Source organism: Vitis riparia, chromosome 12 (assembly GCF_004353265.1).
Source record: "Vitis riparia cultivar Riparia Gloire de Montpellier isolate 1030 chromosome 12, EGFV_Vit.rip_1.0, whole genome shotgun sequence".
Taxonomy (NCBI): domain Eukaryota; kingdom Viridiplantae; phylum Streptophyta; class Magnoliopsida; order Vitales; family Vitaceae; genus Vitis; species Vitis riparia.
Genome location: NC_048442.1, coordinates 20,416,794 through 20,433,718, shown reverse-complemented (window position 1 = coordinate 20,433,718; position 16,925 = coordinate 20,416,794). Strand labels below are relative to the sequence as shown.

Here is a 16,925-nt window from a genome sequence, read left to right as displayed (position 1 = left end):
TTATGGGGAATGTAGTTGTAGCTTTACTGGTGAAAGTTGTCATTTTGTTAGGCCCTTTATGATTTTGAAATGCCTTCAATGGGATGCCAACACATTGTAGTCGATCGTACTAGTAAATTTTGTCTGTTTTCTTAGTAAAATTACTATTGTAAACTGAGTAGAGTTTCCCACTGTGAACAAGGGGTTTGATGTGCATACACCGGATGAAGATTGTCCATCGTGACATAAAGAGTGCAAATTGTCTCGTCAATAAGCATTGGACTGTCAAGATTTGCGATTTCGGGCTCTCAAGAGTAATGACAGACACACCCTTGAGAGATTCCTCATCTGCAGGAACTCCAGAATGGATGGCTCCTGAACTCATCCGCAATGAACCCTTCACAGAGAAATGTGATATTTTCAGCTTTGGGATGATTATGTGGGAGCTCTGCACTCTTAATAGACCATGGGAAGGCGTGCCACCAGAACGGGTATTCTGCTATGAAGTTGCATTTATATTTATTAATTTTGGGTTGAATGCCATCTAATATTTTTGCTGAAAGGGTAGAGTGAAATGGCTGACTCTCGTGCTTCCAACTGTTTAGGTTGTATATGCTGTTGCTCATGAAGGATCACGGCTGGATATTCCTGAAGGCCCCCTGGGCATGCTTATAGCAGGTACGCTTTCTCAAAATGTTTTACTGTTTAAACCTCTTCGTCAAATGGTGTTAGATGCTCATTTTTTGTTGGCATTGACTGCAGATTGCTGGGCAGAACCGCATCAAAGGCCAAGCTGTGAGGATATCCTCTCCCGCTTGCAGGACTGCGAGTATACCCTCTGCTAAATCAATCTGTGTATTGTATAGAACCTAATAGTAGAGGTGTGACAATGTGCTCTCGGCTTTGTAAACTTTATTATGACTTTCTTGTTGTAGAAACCTGTCTTTTTGGGTGCAATCAAAAACAATGTTTAGTTGGTCTGAAGTATTTAAAATGGATTCATTTCTAAGAACTAATAAACAAGGCATGGCCAACGGCAAACTAAGGAAGCAAAAATGCTAAAAGGAAAAGGAGATAAGGAGCTTGAATGGGATCTCAATTCTCAAAACTCAAGACATGCCTCTCTCCCAGGTTCAATCAAGTATCCTCCGCCTATTCAATGCATCTTCAAAGCGACTGCAGGAGTCGATCCTCATCTCAGTGCTCATGTCATTCTCAGGTGCAGGGTAATAATCTTCTCTTAGCTGTACATCCCTCAAATTTGGGATAGCAAGTAAGAAGGTCATGAAATGCTCGTGTGCGGTTCCATGGATGAACAGCTTCCTCAGTGTAACGCACTCAGCAAGCAAGCCAGCAGATGGGAGCGAGAGACTCCTGTGGTTAACATCCTTGTCCTGTGGCGGCCAATAATCCAGCTCATTGAGAGTCAGATTCTTAATCCCATTCAGGTAAAACCGCTCCCACGTGCTCAAGTCCGTTTGCCCTGAAGGCGCAGTAAGAGCGTAGCCTATGGTATCACCACAATCCAACTTCATCTTTGACAGCCGAGGATATCGCATGAGAGAACTCAGCCCAAATGGCTGTGATGGCTTTGACCGTTCCCTACAGTCTCCTTCAACCTTTATCTGAATCTCCTCCAAGCACGGGCAATCATCAAGACCTGCCTTTGCTAATGGAGGCAGAAGCTCACCTACGCCAATCCAAAGAGAGAGGCATCGCAGGCGTTCCCAAGTTTTTGAGCAGATCCCATTGCCATTGTTTTGCTCGTAGGAAGCGTCCAGATCAGTGGTGTACTTGCGCTTTTTCTTCTTGATGGAGGCCTCATGGTCCCAGAATCGATCATCATCCTGGCTGGAGATACTTGGTTGCTCCAATTCGTTAAGGTCAAAACTGTGAGCCAATATCGCTTCCTCCGAATCCTCAAACTGCTCGGACCTATCCCAAATGCAGTCAATGTGCAGTCGTTGAATCCGGTCTCGAATTGGCTCCAAGCTTCTCAAAGCAGACACCGCGTCAAGGTTCTTGCAACAAGAAATCTTAAATTCAACTAGAGTCGGGCGACGCAAACAAGCCATTGTCCTTATACCCTTCCATGTAACCTTCTTGCAACCATGAATCTCAAACTTGGCCAACTTGGAACATCCTCTGGCAATCGCTATCAACCCCATATCTGTCAAGTCGGCCGAGTTCTTTATCGACAGAGACTCAAGCCCTTGACATAGTGCAACACCGTCTAACTGCGACCCAATCGCCAAACACAACCCATGAAAATGCCCGAGTTTAAGCACCCTCAACTTGGGACATCTGGAATTCAGCATCTCCAGTGTCGCCCCGCTGTCTCTGACATTTTTACAGACATCTAGGACCAGCTCTTGCAGCAGTGGAAGCCCTGAAAACAGCTTCGACAGGGCGGTGGTACTGATTCCAGCATCCTCACTACTAAACCCTTCCTCCTCCGGATCTCCCCTGCCGTTCGACAACGACGCCGTATCGGCCAGATGAAGCACTGTCAATCCCGGGCAATTGCTAGCGATAGCCACAATAGCTTCATCTCCAACAAAACCAATGTATCTAGGATCAAACGTGCAGGCAATAAGAAGTTGTTGGAGATTAGGGCAAGCCGCTGTAATGGCGAGAATCTCATGAGACTTGAAGCCCTCGGCGAATGACAGAGTCATCAGATCTAACCGAGTCAGAGCCGCCGCGGTCGCTGGATGCGCCTGCAGTGCCGGAGGCAAGTCCTCCGTCCAGTAATAGAAGTTTGAAAGATCGACAGAAGTGAGCGAGGTACAGTGACGGAGAATCGGATCAAAATCAGATCCGAGCGCTGATGGAGAGCGCTGATGCCACTTGACGAGCTTGATGTGCGTGAGATTGGGCCACTGGGGAGCCAGGAGTTGGAGAGTGGCCGGAGTGCGAGCATAGACAGTGAGCGAAGTCACCATCGGAAAGGCATGGCGAAGAAGATGAGCTAGAAGCATAGGATCAGAGGAGGGAGAGATAAGAGAGTGACCCCAAGGCGAGAGCAGAGAGAGGTCAAGGTGAGTCACGGCCCGAAAACAAGTCGGAATCATATACAGATTGTTGTGAACGACGTTGCCACGGAGGGTGAGGGAGGTCCGCGTGCCCCTCTCCAACACCAGCCATTTTCGGCAGACCAGCGCGGCGGCGTTCCTTGCCCTGGTGTCGGTCACGCTCGCCAATATGCTCGACAGAATCGCATCCGGCAGGTCATGGATAGTAGTAGCGCCGCCGGCAGCAGCTCCGGCCATAGAGGTAGGCTTTGAACACAGCGTCTGCTTCTATAATTTGTCGTAGTTGTAGTTTTGATCCATAGAGTAGAAAGCGGGGGAAATGGGGAAATCGAGAAGAAGATACAGTAAAGGGAGAATGGTGACTGGTGAGGGTTGAGTTGTGTGGCGATATCCAGACCCACGTGATTACAATGTGTCTGGTTAACTGGCTCCCGTCAACCCGCCCTTGTGAGCGCGTGTCCCCAATCTCCACCCACCTTTCCTTTCCCTTGTCACGCTCTCCCCCACACCTCTTTTTGTGATTTTATCATTAATGGATCCACCTCATCAGTCATCTCCATGGTCCATGATCCATGATCCATGGTCCATGATCCATCCCCTCTGCCCTTTACATTCATCATCCGCTCCATTCTTCTCTTATATACATACACAATGATGGAAGAGAAGGTTTCCAAACCTAGTATTTGTTCATCTTATATTATTCATATTATTATTATAAAACATGAAATTTTATCAAATACCCCTACAGTCTTTTTTAATTGCAAACATTACCCATCATAAAAAAACCAAAACCAAAAATAAAGCTTGACAGACCTACATAAGAGTAGAGCCCATCCTCTCATGAGTCAAGTGTCTTGTACTCGATCTAGTCATGGCGCATCTCGTACACAAAGTGGACTAAACCCCCCTACCCTATTAAAATTGGATCAAAAAAAGGAAGGAAAAGACAAAATAAATAGAAAAAAATAAACATAAAAATCTGATCAGTGATCACTTGCATGAATTGACCCACCGGCCACCATGAATGATGGGTGGTACGGGTGGGTACCTAAAGGACAAATTTCTGATGGCTGAGGGGCAAATGAGGAGAGGGATGAACCTGCACGATTCTTGATTGAGTTGGAAGTTTGAAAATTGGTCCCTCTTCCCCAACCCCAAGCCCACGCTTTTTATAGATTTATTTTATTTTTCACATGGGAAAGTGAGGGTCGGCACTCGGTCTACACTCTACAGGGACGTTTCATCCATCCATTTATAGGATGGGCGGCTGGGAAATGGGGGTGTGTTCCTTTCGGTACTGATTTAGCAATATGTTATGTAAAAGCCCTTTCCTTTTAATTTTTATTGGTGTGTTGGTTTGGAAAAGACTTGAAAGTGTTACATGATGGGCATCACTCACTACCAAAAGTTGATAGATGGATATAAAAGCCTTATGGGTTTTTGCTTCAACTTTCCATTCTTTTGTTTATTTGATTCATTTCTGTTGCCTTCTTATTTTTTTTGGAAATCAGAGGCTTTTCCACCACCCTTTAGGGCTTGTTGGATTGTTTGTTAAGTTATATAAAAATAGAAAATCTAGGATTCACCAAACCCTGGTTCAGAGTCCTCACCATTTTCCTAATGTAATCCAAATTTCTATTTTTGGGTAAAATTTTTAGAATATCACAAATGGCCTTGCTTTCTTTTTTTCTTTTTTGTAAAAATGTTTTTAGAATACTACTCTTCAAAGCGAAAAGCAGACTTTCAGTACCAAATTAGAAGAAAAGAGAGAGAGAGAGAGAGAGAGAGTATAGCATAAGTTATCATACAAATTGTATTTGATATAATGTAAGGATTATAGCATGAGTTTTCCTTCAGAAACCTTGTATCAACTTTTTTAATGACTCAATTATATTCCTAACTATCAAGGTTATTATTCCTTAAAGGCTTAATGTGTGTTATATAATGTATATGAATCCATAGATATGTTAAAATCCTTAAAATGATCAAAGAATATATGGAACAATCAAATCCTTGAAGGATTAACATGATTAAAGCAAATAATTCCCCGAAGGATTAATATTTCATAATATATTCTAGATAATGTCATGTAATATGTTTAATTAAGTTATGTCTTTGTATGGATTAAAATGGAGGCTTATAATTGCTACGATCTTATTAGAATTCCTAAAAAGTTTATAAGATTGGTTAATTATCTAATGAAAGATCATGGAAACCAAAATTTTGCCTTAACTTGTAAATTGAGTACTTTCCAAATGGAATGTTAGCCCATCAATTAACACACATAAAGTCCTAAAGCGGTTTCATGTGAACAAATCATATCCATTAAGCTCTCTAATATAGTCTATTCATTTAAAGTGAACAAAAAAAACCTCTACAAAAGATAAATGAAAAACTACCTGATCCAAAAGCAACTTAATTTCAATGTCATTAGTAAATTGATATATATTGCAAATTATAAATGACCACATATAGGTTCTTTATCAACTTGCTTCCAAGGTAAAGTTTTATGTCAATGTGAAGAAATTAAAATTTGGAGATTGAGAGATCTATCCATTAAAACATTGAAGAAAGCATGATTATATTTACATGAAGAGAAGAATACTAATATAGATATATAATACTTTTTTTTTTCTTTGTACAAGTTTTGTCTTACTAAGTTTTACCAATAAGATTTTTAACCAGACAGTTATAATAGTCCAAAAAAATATTATATTTTTTTTTCCTTCACTAAATTTTTCTTAGGAAGGATTTAATAAGACATTCTCATAATCATCAAAGGGATAATGTTATAAAATATAAGAATTTATCAAATTATAAGAACTTGTATATGATCATCCATATTGAGGTAAATGTCTCCTTAACTCTCTATAAAAGCAGGAGACTTGCTAATGAAATAATCTTTTATTTTTTTAGTATTCTTATTTATTTTCTCTTTTTTTTTCTTCTTATGATTTTATTTTTACAACATTATTCAATTTATATAAATTAATATTTATTATTGTATAAAAACTCAAGTTTTTATTTTGTTAATTGAACTATAAATAATAAAAGATAATACAAAATTGTATTAAATAAATTAAATGGTATTTTTCCAAATCATAAATTTAAGAGCTTTGTCATATATAATCCAAAATAAGAGACCTTCAATCATTAACAAAGATCTCAGCCCCTCTCATTAGCCCTCTATCTAATAATTGGATCAATTGTTTTTATCAAGGGTTCTAGTTTTCCTCTATTAAAATTCTGCCCCTATTTGAAGGTGGTGAATGTCAAAATAGTGCATTGAAAGAACATGATGAATTTCAAAATCATTGAATTCAAAGGAGGGAGTGTCTACTTATTATAATATGAAAGTGCATAATCTTCTAAAAGTCTTTCAAATTTAGAGATAATAATTTGGTTTTGAATAAGTGACTTCCTATTTTCTAATTATTTAGAAATCATGATATCAAATCATGCTTTTTCCCACCTTTAAATGCCAAATCAATGCCACAAAAATAATGCTAGCACATGCTTTTGCATCTTCAACTTCTCATTAATAAAATTTGACCCGTTCTTAGAAATTATGAGCCATATATTAAAAATGATTATTTAATTAAAAAAGTTATTGAAAATCCAAAATTTAAAATTTAATCTTTTATCTTATTTTGGTCTTATTTGGACAAAAATACCTTTATTATTTTCTTGTAAAAATAACTCTCGTTTTTAAACCCCACATGTAAATATTTAAAATGGTAAAAGACATTTATGTCAAAAATGAGTTATTTTTCAAGTCAAAACATATGAATAGTTAGATTTGCAAATTGAGGGATCATTCCATCCCTTTCATCCAATTAATTCTATAAAAAAAATCCGATCCTATCATATTCCTAGATCAATAATTATAGAAAAACGAGATCAATCTCATTATGTCATATATATTTCAATCATCTGTGTTCAAGTTTAGTCATATTGTTTTATATTTTAATCATCATTTAATAATCTAAATTTCACTATATAATTTTAACAATTCAAATCAAAACATTGTTTGATACCAATAATTTCCCGCAAAATTTTTATTAAACTTTTTTGAAATATTATATAACGGATGTGTATACATTAAGTTTTCATCTTAAAAATACAATCGATTAAAAGGCAAAACTTTGTAGGCGGAAAATGTCAAGTGAGGCGGCGCATGTGCATGTTAGTGTAGATGATGGGCTACCAGAACAATTGGTGTTGGATTTTCTTTGATTTCCCTTTACACCAGATGAGTGGCTTTAGGGTTTGATCACCAGACAATGTATCAAAAGTCAAAAAAAAAAAGAAAAAAAAAAAGGGAAAGTCCAGAAGTTTCTTAAAAAAGAAATGGTATACCTTTAGTCCACATCAAACCAAGCAACTCAAGACATCTTATGATCTTTTAAGCCCAAATTCATTGCTTCTCACCCCCTTTCTCTCATATCAATCTTACCATAAATGCCCTTTCATTCACATCAGAGATTCATGCTCTCACTTCTCTTCTTTTTGTTACTTTATTCATGTATTTTTCTCATCTCCCACCTCCTTTTTTTTGTCTAATTTTCCAATTGCAACACCACTTTTATCATTCCACTATGCTTTTCTTTTCCATTTAGCGGGCATTTTATAAGTAAGAATATGAATAAAAATAAATTTGAATAAATCACAATATTTCAATCTTTATTTTTGATTTATTTCTCATTCTCTATTAATTCAACTTTAATAAAGACCAGCACCCTGAGATTTGGGTCCTCATAAAGAGTTCTAAGGACTTCGTTATAAAAAATTCTTCGATTATAAAGGTTTAAATTAAAAATTAACTATTCAATAATAAAAAACAAATAAATTATATAAAAGTTCGATAAAATAACCTTCTTTTTCCTTTTTCAACCCTCAATTGGTACACGATATGAAATGAGTAGTGGGAGTGGAAATGATCAGGATAAATCATAAATGTGAAGTTAAGAAATATGGTAAGATTTTGATGCTGCCTTTGGGACACATTATCCATTAAAGCCATAAATACTATATGGGTATATTTGTGGAATCACTCATTACTTTAAGAAATGAGTTTGATTTTATGCCCAAGTGATAAGGATACGTGGGTCATACATATCTAAGCTTTACATTCAAGCAGTGAAAGGCAACATTTATAGCAAGACTCACCCCTTCTACCCTCCAACCCACCAACACATTTCCAAGTTTTTCATGCAAGGGAATGAGAATGAGAATATGAACAAAATAAGGATATGTTTTGATCTTTATAATAATAGATCAATGAGAGATATGGAATGTGTTTGGATTATTCTTTAAAACAAGCATAAGAATAAAAAATTTAGTATTGTGATTCATCTTTATTTTTATTCCTATTTTCGTTTGCCAAACATACCCTAATTATGTACAAATATATATCATTTGTACCATGTATAAACAACATAAAACTAATCCAACAAAAACCATCAAACTGGTTTGAAAAAGCCAATAATGAGATGGGGCCAGCAGACCTGATTGGCACTAGCCTTGACTGGGACTTCTGGACTGCAGATGGCCGATCAATTATTATGATTCAGTTTCTTGGTGTAACTTTTTTTTTTTCTTTTTCTTTTTTGGAAATTAAAATTCATTTATATTAAGTAAAAATTTGTTTTCCAATATTTTATTAATTCATGCAATAAAACTATGTAAAATAGAGCCTTAAAATTCTTCCATGGAGAAATTTTGAGAGAGAGGGTGTGACAAGTTACAACTTGGAAGCCATCTCTTTCCTCAACGACTTACAGACCTCGTGCTCTAGAAAGTCAAATAGAATTAATGTTGCGAAGACTGAGATGAGTGTCAGCAAGGCAAGAATGAGAGGAGAAAAATTAGTGGTGAAATTTTGACCCCGTCATCATACCTTATCTTGACATCTGTGGGTAATCATTTTTAATATTTGAATTGAACTGAAAGTAGACCAAGATTCTAGCAACTTCTAATCTAAACCTGATTTAATTTTTTTTTAATATTTATAATTTATTATATTCTATACTATAATATTATTTATTCGTCTTTAAAAAAAATATTAATCATAATTATATCATGTATTACTCTATTTAGTATAAAGATATATAAATTTATTTTTTATTTTTATTTTTTGTTATATCTTATCCTTACTTAATTTGATTTTAAACTATACAATTTCATTGATTTGATTGATTTGATCATAACTCAAACTCAATTGGAGAATTGAGTTTAGAAAACTGAGATTGGATTGCAGATTGGATAACTCATGTAAAAGGTTGTATTATATTAAATTGATATTAGCCATCAACTCACTCTGACCTACTTGGAATGTAGACCTAAGGATAACATAGGAGGCTTGATGAAAATCTCAATGAGATTTTCATATTTCTTGATGTTAGTTACAAATCATTTGTGTTTGTGGTAATAAATATATGGATTTAGGAAATCATAACATGTCAAAAAAAGTCAAAGAGTTTGAAAATTTTATACTTGTCTATCAAAATTTTCTTTGCAACAATCATTATGGGAAAGGAATGACTCATTAACTTAGTGAATTTTCGTATTGCATTTATTCACTATTTCGGTTAAAGATTTGATTTGAAATCAAACATGCAAATCTTAAATAGACTAGGAGTCTATTATATAGGCATGCCCATTTAAAACTCACCATATTAATAGCTAGCTATATAGGGGCATTTCAATTCATTTCAATGAGGTAGTAGTTTAAAAGTGCAAGTAGGTCATGGATTGCCTATATAAAACTACATTTTATATGATATCCAAACCATTCAATGTTATGAAACCTTATGTAACACCCACAATATGGATTGAGACTTCATATTTTTATGAATTTCATTATGTGTTACAAAATTTGAACCATATTTTATAGTTTGAGTTTACAAATCCTTGTTTCATATCCAAATATGTTTATAGCATCTTGCATGTGGCTTTTGTCTATAAATAAAATAATGATATTATGACTTCGTAAGAAGATTTGAGAGTTTATTCTCATAATTTACTTGGAAATCATTAATGGGAGTTTCTTGAGAGAAGACTTATGTGGTGTTTGTTTTTCTACTTAATTCTAAATAAAACTTTAATGTTTAATGATGTTAAACATTAGACTGTTTCTTTTTATAATATTTTATTTATATTAAGCATTAAAAAGTAAAGAAAAATCAGCATGTTATTTTTTCTATTTGAAAAAAGTCAAATATTTTGATTTTTTTTTATTTAGCAAAAAGTTTATAATAAGTAAAAAAAAAAATAGAAAAACAAGCAAACCTAAAGTTTGAAAGCAAATTACTTTAAGCAAAAAGTTAGAAAAACAAACACCTTCTTAGATTTTGATTGAGCCAACCATGCCTTTATATCTCTTTGTGACAATTTCATATGAGAATTGGATTTAATTTGAATCCATATTTGTGATTCATTTAATACTAGATTGGTGATTTGATGCTACTCTTGAGAACAAATTAGCATGAAACTACTTTGTGATCAATCTAGTTGTGACTTCAAGTTGTGCTAGAAATGACTTTGAATAGGTGTTGATGATTTGATTTAGTGAGACTTGAAAAGTTATTATATGTAATATTGCAAATGTTAGGACTCCAAGTTACTTGATGATGTGATTTTGAGTAATTGAAAATCAATTGCAAAGAGAAGGCTTGAGATACATAGGTTGAATTGATCTTTTAGACTTAGTTTTAATATGTTTATACTTTGTAATTTGATAATGCAACATTATTTTGAGTAGTCATGACCTTATAAAGAGGTTTTCCACATTATTATTACATTTTATTATGGTTATGAAATTGATTTAAATTTAGTTTGATAATGATCGTTAAAGGAGAAATCAGTCTTTGAATTATAGGTTAATTAAGTACAAGTAATGTGTTAGGAAACCATTCCAAAATTCCAAAAATTTAGATATTTTGAAAACATTTTCAATTATATTTTACTTGGTTCTTAATATTTATAAATGAAAGGATATTTAAAGATTTTTAATATCTATAGCTTTTATTGTTAACCCAATAATAGGATGATCTTAGTTTGATGATAACAAAACATAGGTTAAGGACACTATTATTGTCTAAATACATAAATTTAAAAAAATTGCATCATTCTATATGTCAAAGTTCAAGAGATCCTCACATCTCAAAAGAAACAAGACAAAATGCAATTTAAGGAGATTATTTTTTAATAAGAAGGCTCGAAAATCGAAGTAAAGAACTTGGTTAGGGTATTTATTAGTTTCTTGCTTGCAAGCTAAGTGTGCAATTAATGAGGATGACAAAAACCTTATCTAAGTGATAGAAGACTATCTTGAACCTAATTTTTCATAGAAAATCAACTTTAAGGTTTTAAGAAAGATATTGATTAAATTAAGATCTTTCAACTTAAAAGTTAATTTAAGTCCTTAAAAGATGGCTTCAAAGTTTGAGCGATTTTAAAGTATCAAAAGTTCTCAAAATAGCAAAAAATTAATGAAAAGCATTGTCACAACACGTGTTAGCCTTTTGGTAAACCTTTTACTTTTCTCATGCTGAAAAAAAAAATGTCAAAAATGATTTTTCTTACCATGTGGCTGATTCGTGAGTTAACATTTTGTGCATGTGATCAATCTCTTCATAATTTGATCTTCAATAGTCACTTGCAATACATTCAATGCTCTATGAAGAATTTGTATTTGATGGTTAATTTGAATCTATTTTAAAGTTATAAATATAATGCTTTAGACATGATTAACATAAACCTAAGACCTGAAATTTCATTGAAAGTCTTCTTCAAGTTGTTCAAAATTGCTTTGAATATTGCTAGTCTCATTTAAAGCTCCCATATTTGAGCATTAAAATTGTCTATCTACTCTTTGTGAGAGTATTCATTGTATTTTTCTCAATTATAATTTGATAAGATTGTAAAAAATGGGTGTTGATAATGCCTTACAGTTGTAAATGCCCATTGGAACCTAAAGAATCCAAGTATAAAGAGAAGATCCTTGGAATATTGAAATATCTCCAAAACTTATGGAGCAACTAGGGAAGTTGATGTAGATAGATTGTCAACCTTTCTTTCTTTTCATTACTTGGTTTTTTTTTTTTTTTTTTTTTTTTTTCTGCATACATATATTGATTGTATTAAATTTTGGTCATTTTATTTTAAAAAAGATATCATCGTTGAATTCACCCTTCTCTTAGATGATTTACCTCTATTTGCTTAGTAAGAATTGTTATTTACACCGTTTAGATAGTTGTTTTTATTTTTCATTTTTTTTCTAGGTTTTATTATCAACATCACGTCTTCCATGCATTATTCTTTAATTGTGGAAAAGTAAAATGTTTCCTTACTATATGGTGATAATTTAATATTTAAATTGAAAGTGAACCTTTGCTAGAGCTTCAAAAGGCTAAAAATGCATGCTTCGATTAGTCAAGGCTTCTTCTCCTAAAAGGGTGAAAAGTTTCACAAAGTCATACAAAAGCAATAAGAGTGTTAGATGGTAATGGGTGTATTGATAAACTTTGGACCACAATTCTATTCCTACCGAATATTTTTTCAACATCACTCTCATAATTTTCCCTTGGATTGTTCAAAGGGGTTTCCATGGGGACTCCATGTTCTTTCTCATGTTCATTTAATTGCATTGTTTTTAAGTTAAGATGGACGGAGATTCAATACAAAATGTAACTAATTTGAATATCATGAAATTCATCACATGTCTCGAATGCGTTATATCTATTTAATACATGAGTATTGATTTTATCTTATCTTTGTTAAGATTGTATACCTAAAAATCACTAATTAGCATTTTATCTTATTAATAAAATGATTCATTATAAAATTCACTTAAGTTGGATCAACTTAGTACATAAGTAGTGTAACATGAGTCCTTCGCTTGGATTGTACGCAAATGTAATATATATTATTAGGCGCATATAGGAGTTTATCATTATTGATTCTTTCTAACTAAAAATTGATTTTGTTTGTAGTTACAAATGAAAATAGGAGATTCACTTGGTTTATTGCAATGCATAGTTGCTACCATAGTAATATGACCTGACTTGATCATAGGAAGGGATGAGCTTACAACTTATACATTTGACATTGAATGTATAAAATAAAAAGTATTGACTAAATGCATTCACTCAATGACTATCATACAAGTATAAGCATGACTAGTTTGTTAAATAAGTAGTCCTTAATCTTGAAAGGATTTATAGGTTTAGGACTCTTGCGTGCTATCTTGAGATCCGTAATAATTCATTGGGTCTATGATGCATTGAGTTAGTAAATAATTCATTGATTAAAGTAAAGATATAACAAAAAAGATGTCTTGATTACTAACATTTAATTACAAGAAATTTGAATTAAGTGGCTTTCAGCCAAATTAGATTGTGGTTTTTATATGTGACAAAATAAGAATGAGTCATAGATCTAAGAAAGTTATTCACAATTAATTCATAAGATGAACCACCGTAATTTCCTATCCATCAGTATTTGCAATGTAATCATGATGGGACCTACTTATGGTTGTTTGCAATGTAATGACGTTATTGTAATTGAATATATGATCAAAATTTGATTAGACCATAAGACTTGATTGAAGTTAAGCACATTATTGTAATTGAATATGTAGTTGGCAAAATTTGATTAGACCATAAGGCTTGATTGAAGTTAATCACATTATTATAATTGAATATATATTTGATTAGACCATAAGACTTGGTTGAAAATGTCAACATTTTGTAGGAAGTCAAGACTTAGTTGATCAGTAAATCCTCTATACCGACTCTTTAAAAGGTTGTGCACGTTTAAAAAAGTTAAAAAAAATTCAAATGAAAAATGATTATGATTATGCAATAAGCAAATGAAGAAAAGAAGGAAGACGAGATAGACAAAATGCGTCAGGCACTTTGCACAGCACTAAGCCTTAGTGCAAAAGCGTTTCACTATCGACTTGTTTCATCATCTTAATGACATGTAATATAACTTTTTATACAGTAAAAAACATTTTAATGTGATTTATCATATTAACTCAAACAAGTAATTCAAAAATTGAGAATATTCGTTACGACATAAAAGGTGTTAAGTTTCATGGATTAATGGATTATGATTCACAGGCAAATAGTGTCAACATGGTGCACAAGTTTTGGGGGGATTAGAGACCTTAATGTAAATTATATTAAACATAATCACAATCAAGTGGAAAAGAATCTTCAACTAAACTTGGAAGTTTCCATGAACTTAGGTGATTTGATTAGTCGAACACTTCACCATCCACTTGGAATAAAGAAAATGTTGGTATATATATATATCAAAAGCCCGCAAACAAAATTCTATTGAAAATGACTACACATTAGACACAATTATATGGCCAAGAACAAAAGTCAATCTACCTACTATATCAAAATTATCAAACTTCCAACTTCATCCAAACCCATTTGTCATGGTCCCCACAAAATACAAAATAAGAAAAAGTATCTAATTTTAATCAACTTTGAATGGAGAATTTGGAAAATGAACCCCCACATTGAATTATTTCATGGAAACTGCAAAAGGGCATGAAATGGTTAATTTTTTTTTACGTTTTTTTTTGTTAGTGAAATTTGAGAAAAGGAAAAGGGCATTTTGGGGATGGGGGTAGTAATGGTAGCTTCATACCTGATTCCTTATCCTTACTAACAGGGGAGGGATTCTCTTTGGATTAGTGTTTGGGCACCTTTTGGGGCCCAACAACATTGGGGATTGGTGTGATTGATCCATAGTTTTTGGCTTTTTGAAAGGATATTGTGAATTTTTAAATTTGGAATAACAAAGACATTCATCATGACCAGTTGTCAAATTGGATAGAACATGCTGTGTCCATATCACCCACTGCCACATGGCCTTCCCTCAAGATTTTTTGTCTCCACCAAGCCCCTTTCTAGTAATGCCTTCACTGTCATGCCCTTGGCCCCATTTTGAACTGTGAAAGCTGCCTGAAATTCTGGATTTTTTTTTTTTTTTCAAAAAAGTATCATGAAATCATGATTGTCTAAAAATGTGATATTTTAAACCCTTATTTATTTTTCCATATTAGCCTTCTTTTTAAAAAAATAATAAAATTTATTTTTCATATTAAATACATTTATTAAATAATAATAATTTATTTTTTAAAAGATGAGTTTACTTTTATTGCTTATGATTCTCAAATCATTTCACAAAAGTTGCCTCTAGACTTTATAAGACTTTTGTCTAGGTAATGAAAAAATATACAAGAAAAAAAAATTGAATATATTTAAAATTAATAAATTATTTTATCATATTATTTTAAAATTATTTTTTTCTTTTAATATAATTTTTTCCCAACCATACTAATAGCATCATAATCTAAAAAAGGGTACTATTTGAAGTTTTGGAAATGATCTTTTGACTTTATTTTATTAAATATAATAACAAAACTCACAAAGATAGATTATTATTCCAAATATATCATAACCTCTCCTATTTTTTCACCATCAATTACTAGTGCATTACATTAGTTTATAATATTATTTTTGATTGTTAACATATATTTAATATTCCATTTTTTAATACTTGAAAATATGTTTTATATAATGACTATAAATAATAATGAGATGTGTTTTTTTAGTTATCACATCCCTAACATTTTTAATATGACAAATTTGAGATAAATATAAATATAAATACATTTTAAATTTAAGATACTTTTGGGATGAGGTTGGGTTCGACTTTATCCCGCTCCTCGCATTAAGATTATATATGATATTAAATAAAAACTTATTTTAATGATTTTTTTTAATATATGTGTATATATATATATTGTTTTTCATAAAAATAATTTATAAATAGTTATAAAATTTATTAATTTATAAATTATAATTATGTTCATGCAATTTAAAATTTTAAAAATAGAAAAATAAATAAATGGGACGTGGGAAGGCAAATTACCTTTGGCCAAACAAAAGAGGAAAAAAAAATAAAAATAAAACATAAATCATGATATTCTTTCTCAGAAAAATAAAAAGAAAAGAGAAAATAAAAAAAAAATCTTAGGAAAATAATTTTATATTAGGCATTTGGACAACTGGGTTCTACCACGTGTGTGGTCTATCAAGTGCAAGAGACTGAGGTCGTATCAGCATCAATATTATTTTCTTCTTTGGTATGCCTCGCTCACTCGCGAATGAGCGCGTGGAAGTTCCAAATTTATAATTGGCTGGGGGTCGCTGGGGGTATCATCGACTTCTCAGTCATTTTTGGGTCCATTTTTGAATATTATTGGAAAAATTGACCAAAAGATGATGTGAATACTGATTAGTGATTACTGATTTTCTCCCACCCACCAGGAGCTCGCCAGTCGCCAGTCACCGCAAACTGTTGGGCTGAGCATGGGACTAAAAATTATCAATGGGCCCATTGAAGTTGGGCCCAATTAAATGAATGGGCTAGACTCAGAGCCAGTGGGGAGGAGCCTAGCCCAACGCCTAACACCATATATATATTGCAAGTATGCTCCTAGTAGCATTGAGTGGGCTTCATTTGGGTTTCTAATGCAAGATTAGATCCATAATTGGGCCGAGAGGGTTTTTGGGGTTGGAGAACCTCACAGTCTGCTTCGGCTACAATCAGCCCATCATAAGCGCTTGCTTGTGTGATGTTTTGTGCTTATAAATATTTATTTAATGAGATATGATTTTTAATGCTCTTTTTTAACTCCAAATCGACTTGGTTTTTTTTTTTTTTTTTTTTTTTTAACTTCCCTAACAATATTCTTGTAGTTTGTTTTATTTGATATTCTAAAAGTAAGACTCCATTTGACAATGTTTCTAATAGAAGTATTTTCAGAGATTTTTTTTTTTTTTTTTAGGCCTTCTTTGAAAGTGTTTTTAGTATAAGTGTTTT

The 16,925-nt window shown here is 32.9% G+C and overlaps 2 protein-coding genes across 5 annotated transcripts in view; one reads left to right on the top strand and one right to left on the bottom strand.

The window, feature by feature from the left end:
* LOC117926555 (serine/threonine-protein kinase EDR1) overlaps positions 1 to 963 on the top strand; it is a 37,365-nt gene extending 36,402 nt beyond the window's left edge. For all 4 annotated transcript variants that reach the window (XM_034845684.1, XM_034845683.1, XM_034845681.1 and 1 more), the window contains 3 exons: positions 182 to 470; positions 585 to 657; positions 742 to 963. In XM_034845684.1, coding sequence (XP_034701575.1) covers positions 182 to 470; positions 585 to 657; positions 742 to 824 — 445 coding nt within the window. In that variant the 3' untranslated portion in view covers positions 825 to 963. The remainder of the gene's footprint in view (positions 1 to 181; positions 471 to 584; positions 658 to 741) is intronic.
* Positions 954 to 3,545, bottom strand: LOC117926556 (F-box/LRR-repeat MAX2 homolog A). Its single transcript, XM_034845685.1, has one exon. The coding sequence runs from the start codon at positions 3,249 to 3,251 to the stop codon at positions 1,113 to 1,115; it is 2,139 nt and encodes a 712-aa protein (XP_034701576.1). The 5' UTR covers positions 3,252 to 3,545; the 3' UTR covers positions 954 to 1,112.
* Positions 3,546 to 16,925: the final 13,380 nt, after the last annotated feature.

What these genes read in the sequence shown, in the direction of transcription:
- LOC117926556 (XM_034845685.1), bottom strand. Translation starts at nt 3,251, where the DNA reads ATGGCCGGAGCTGCTGCCGGCGGCGCTACTACTATCCATGACCTGCCG.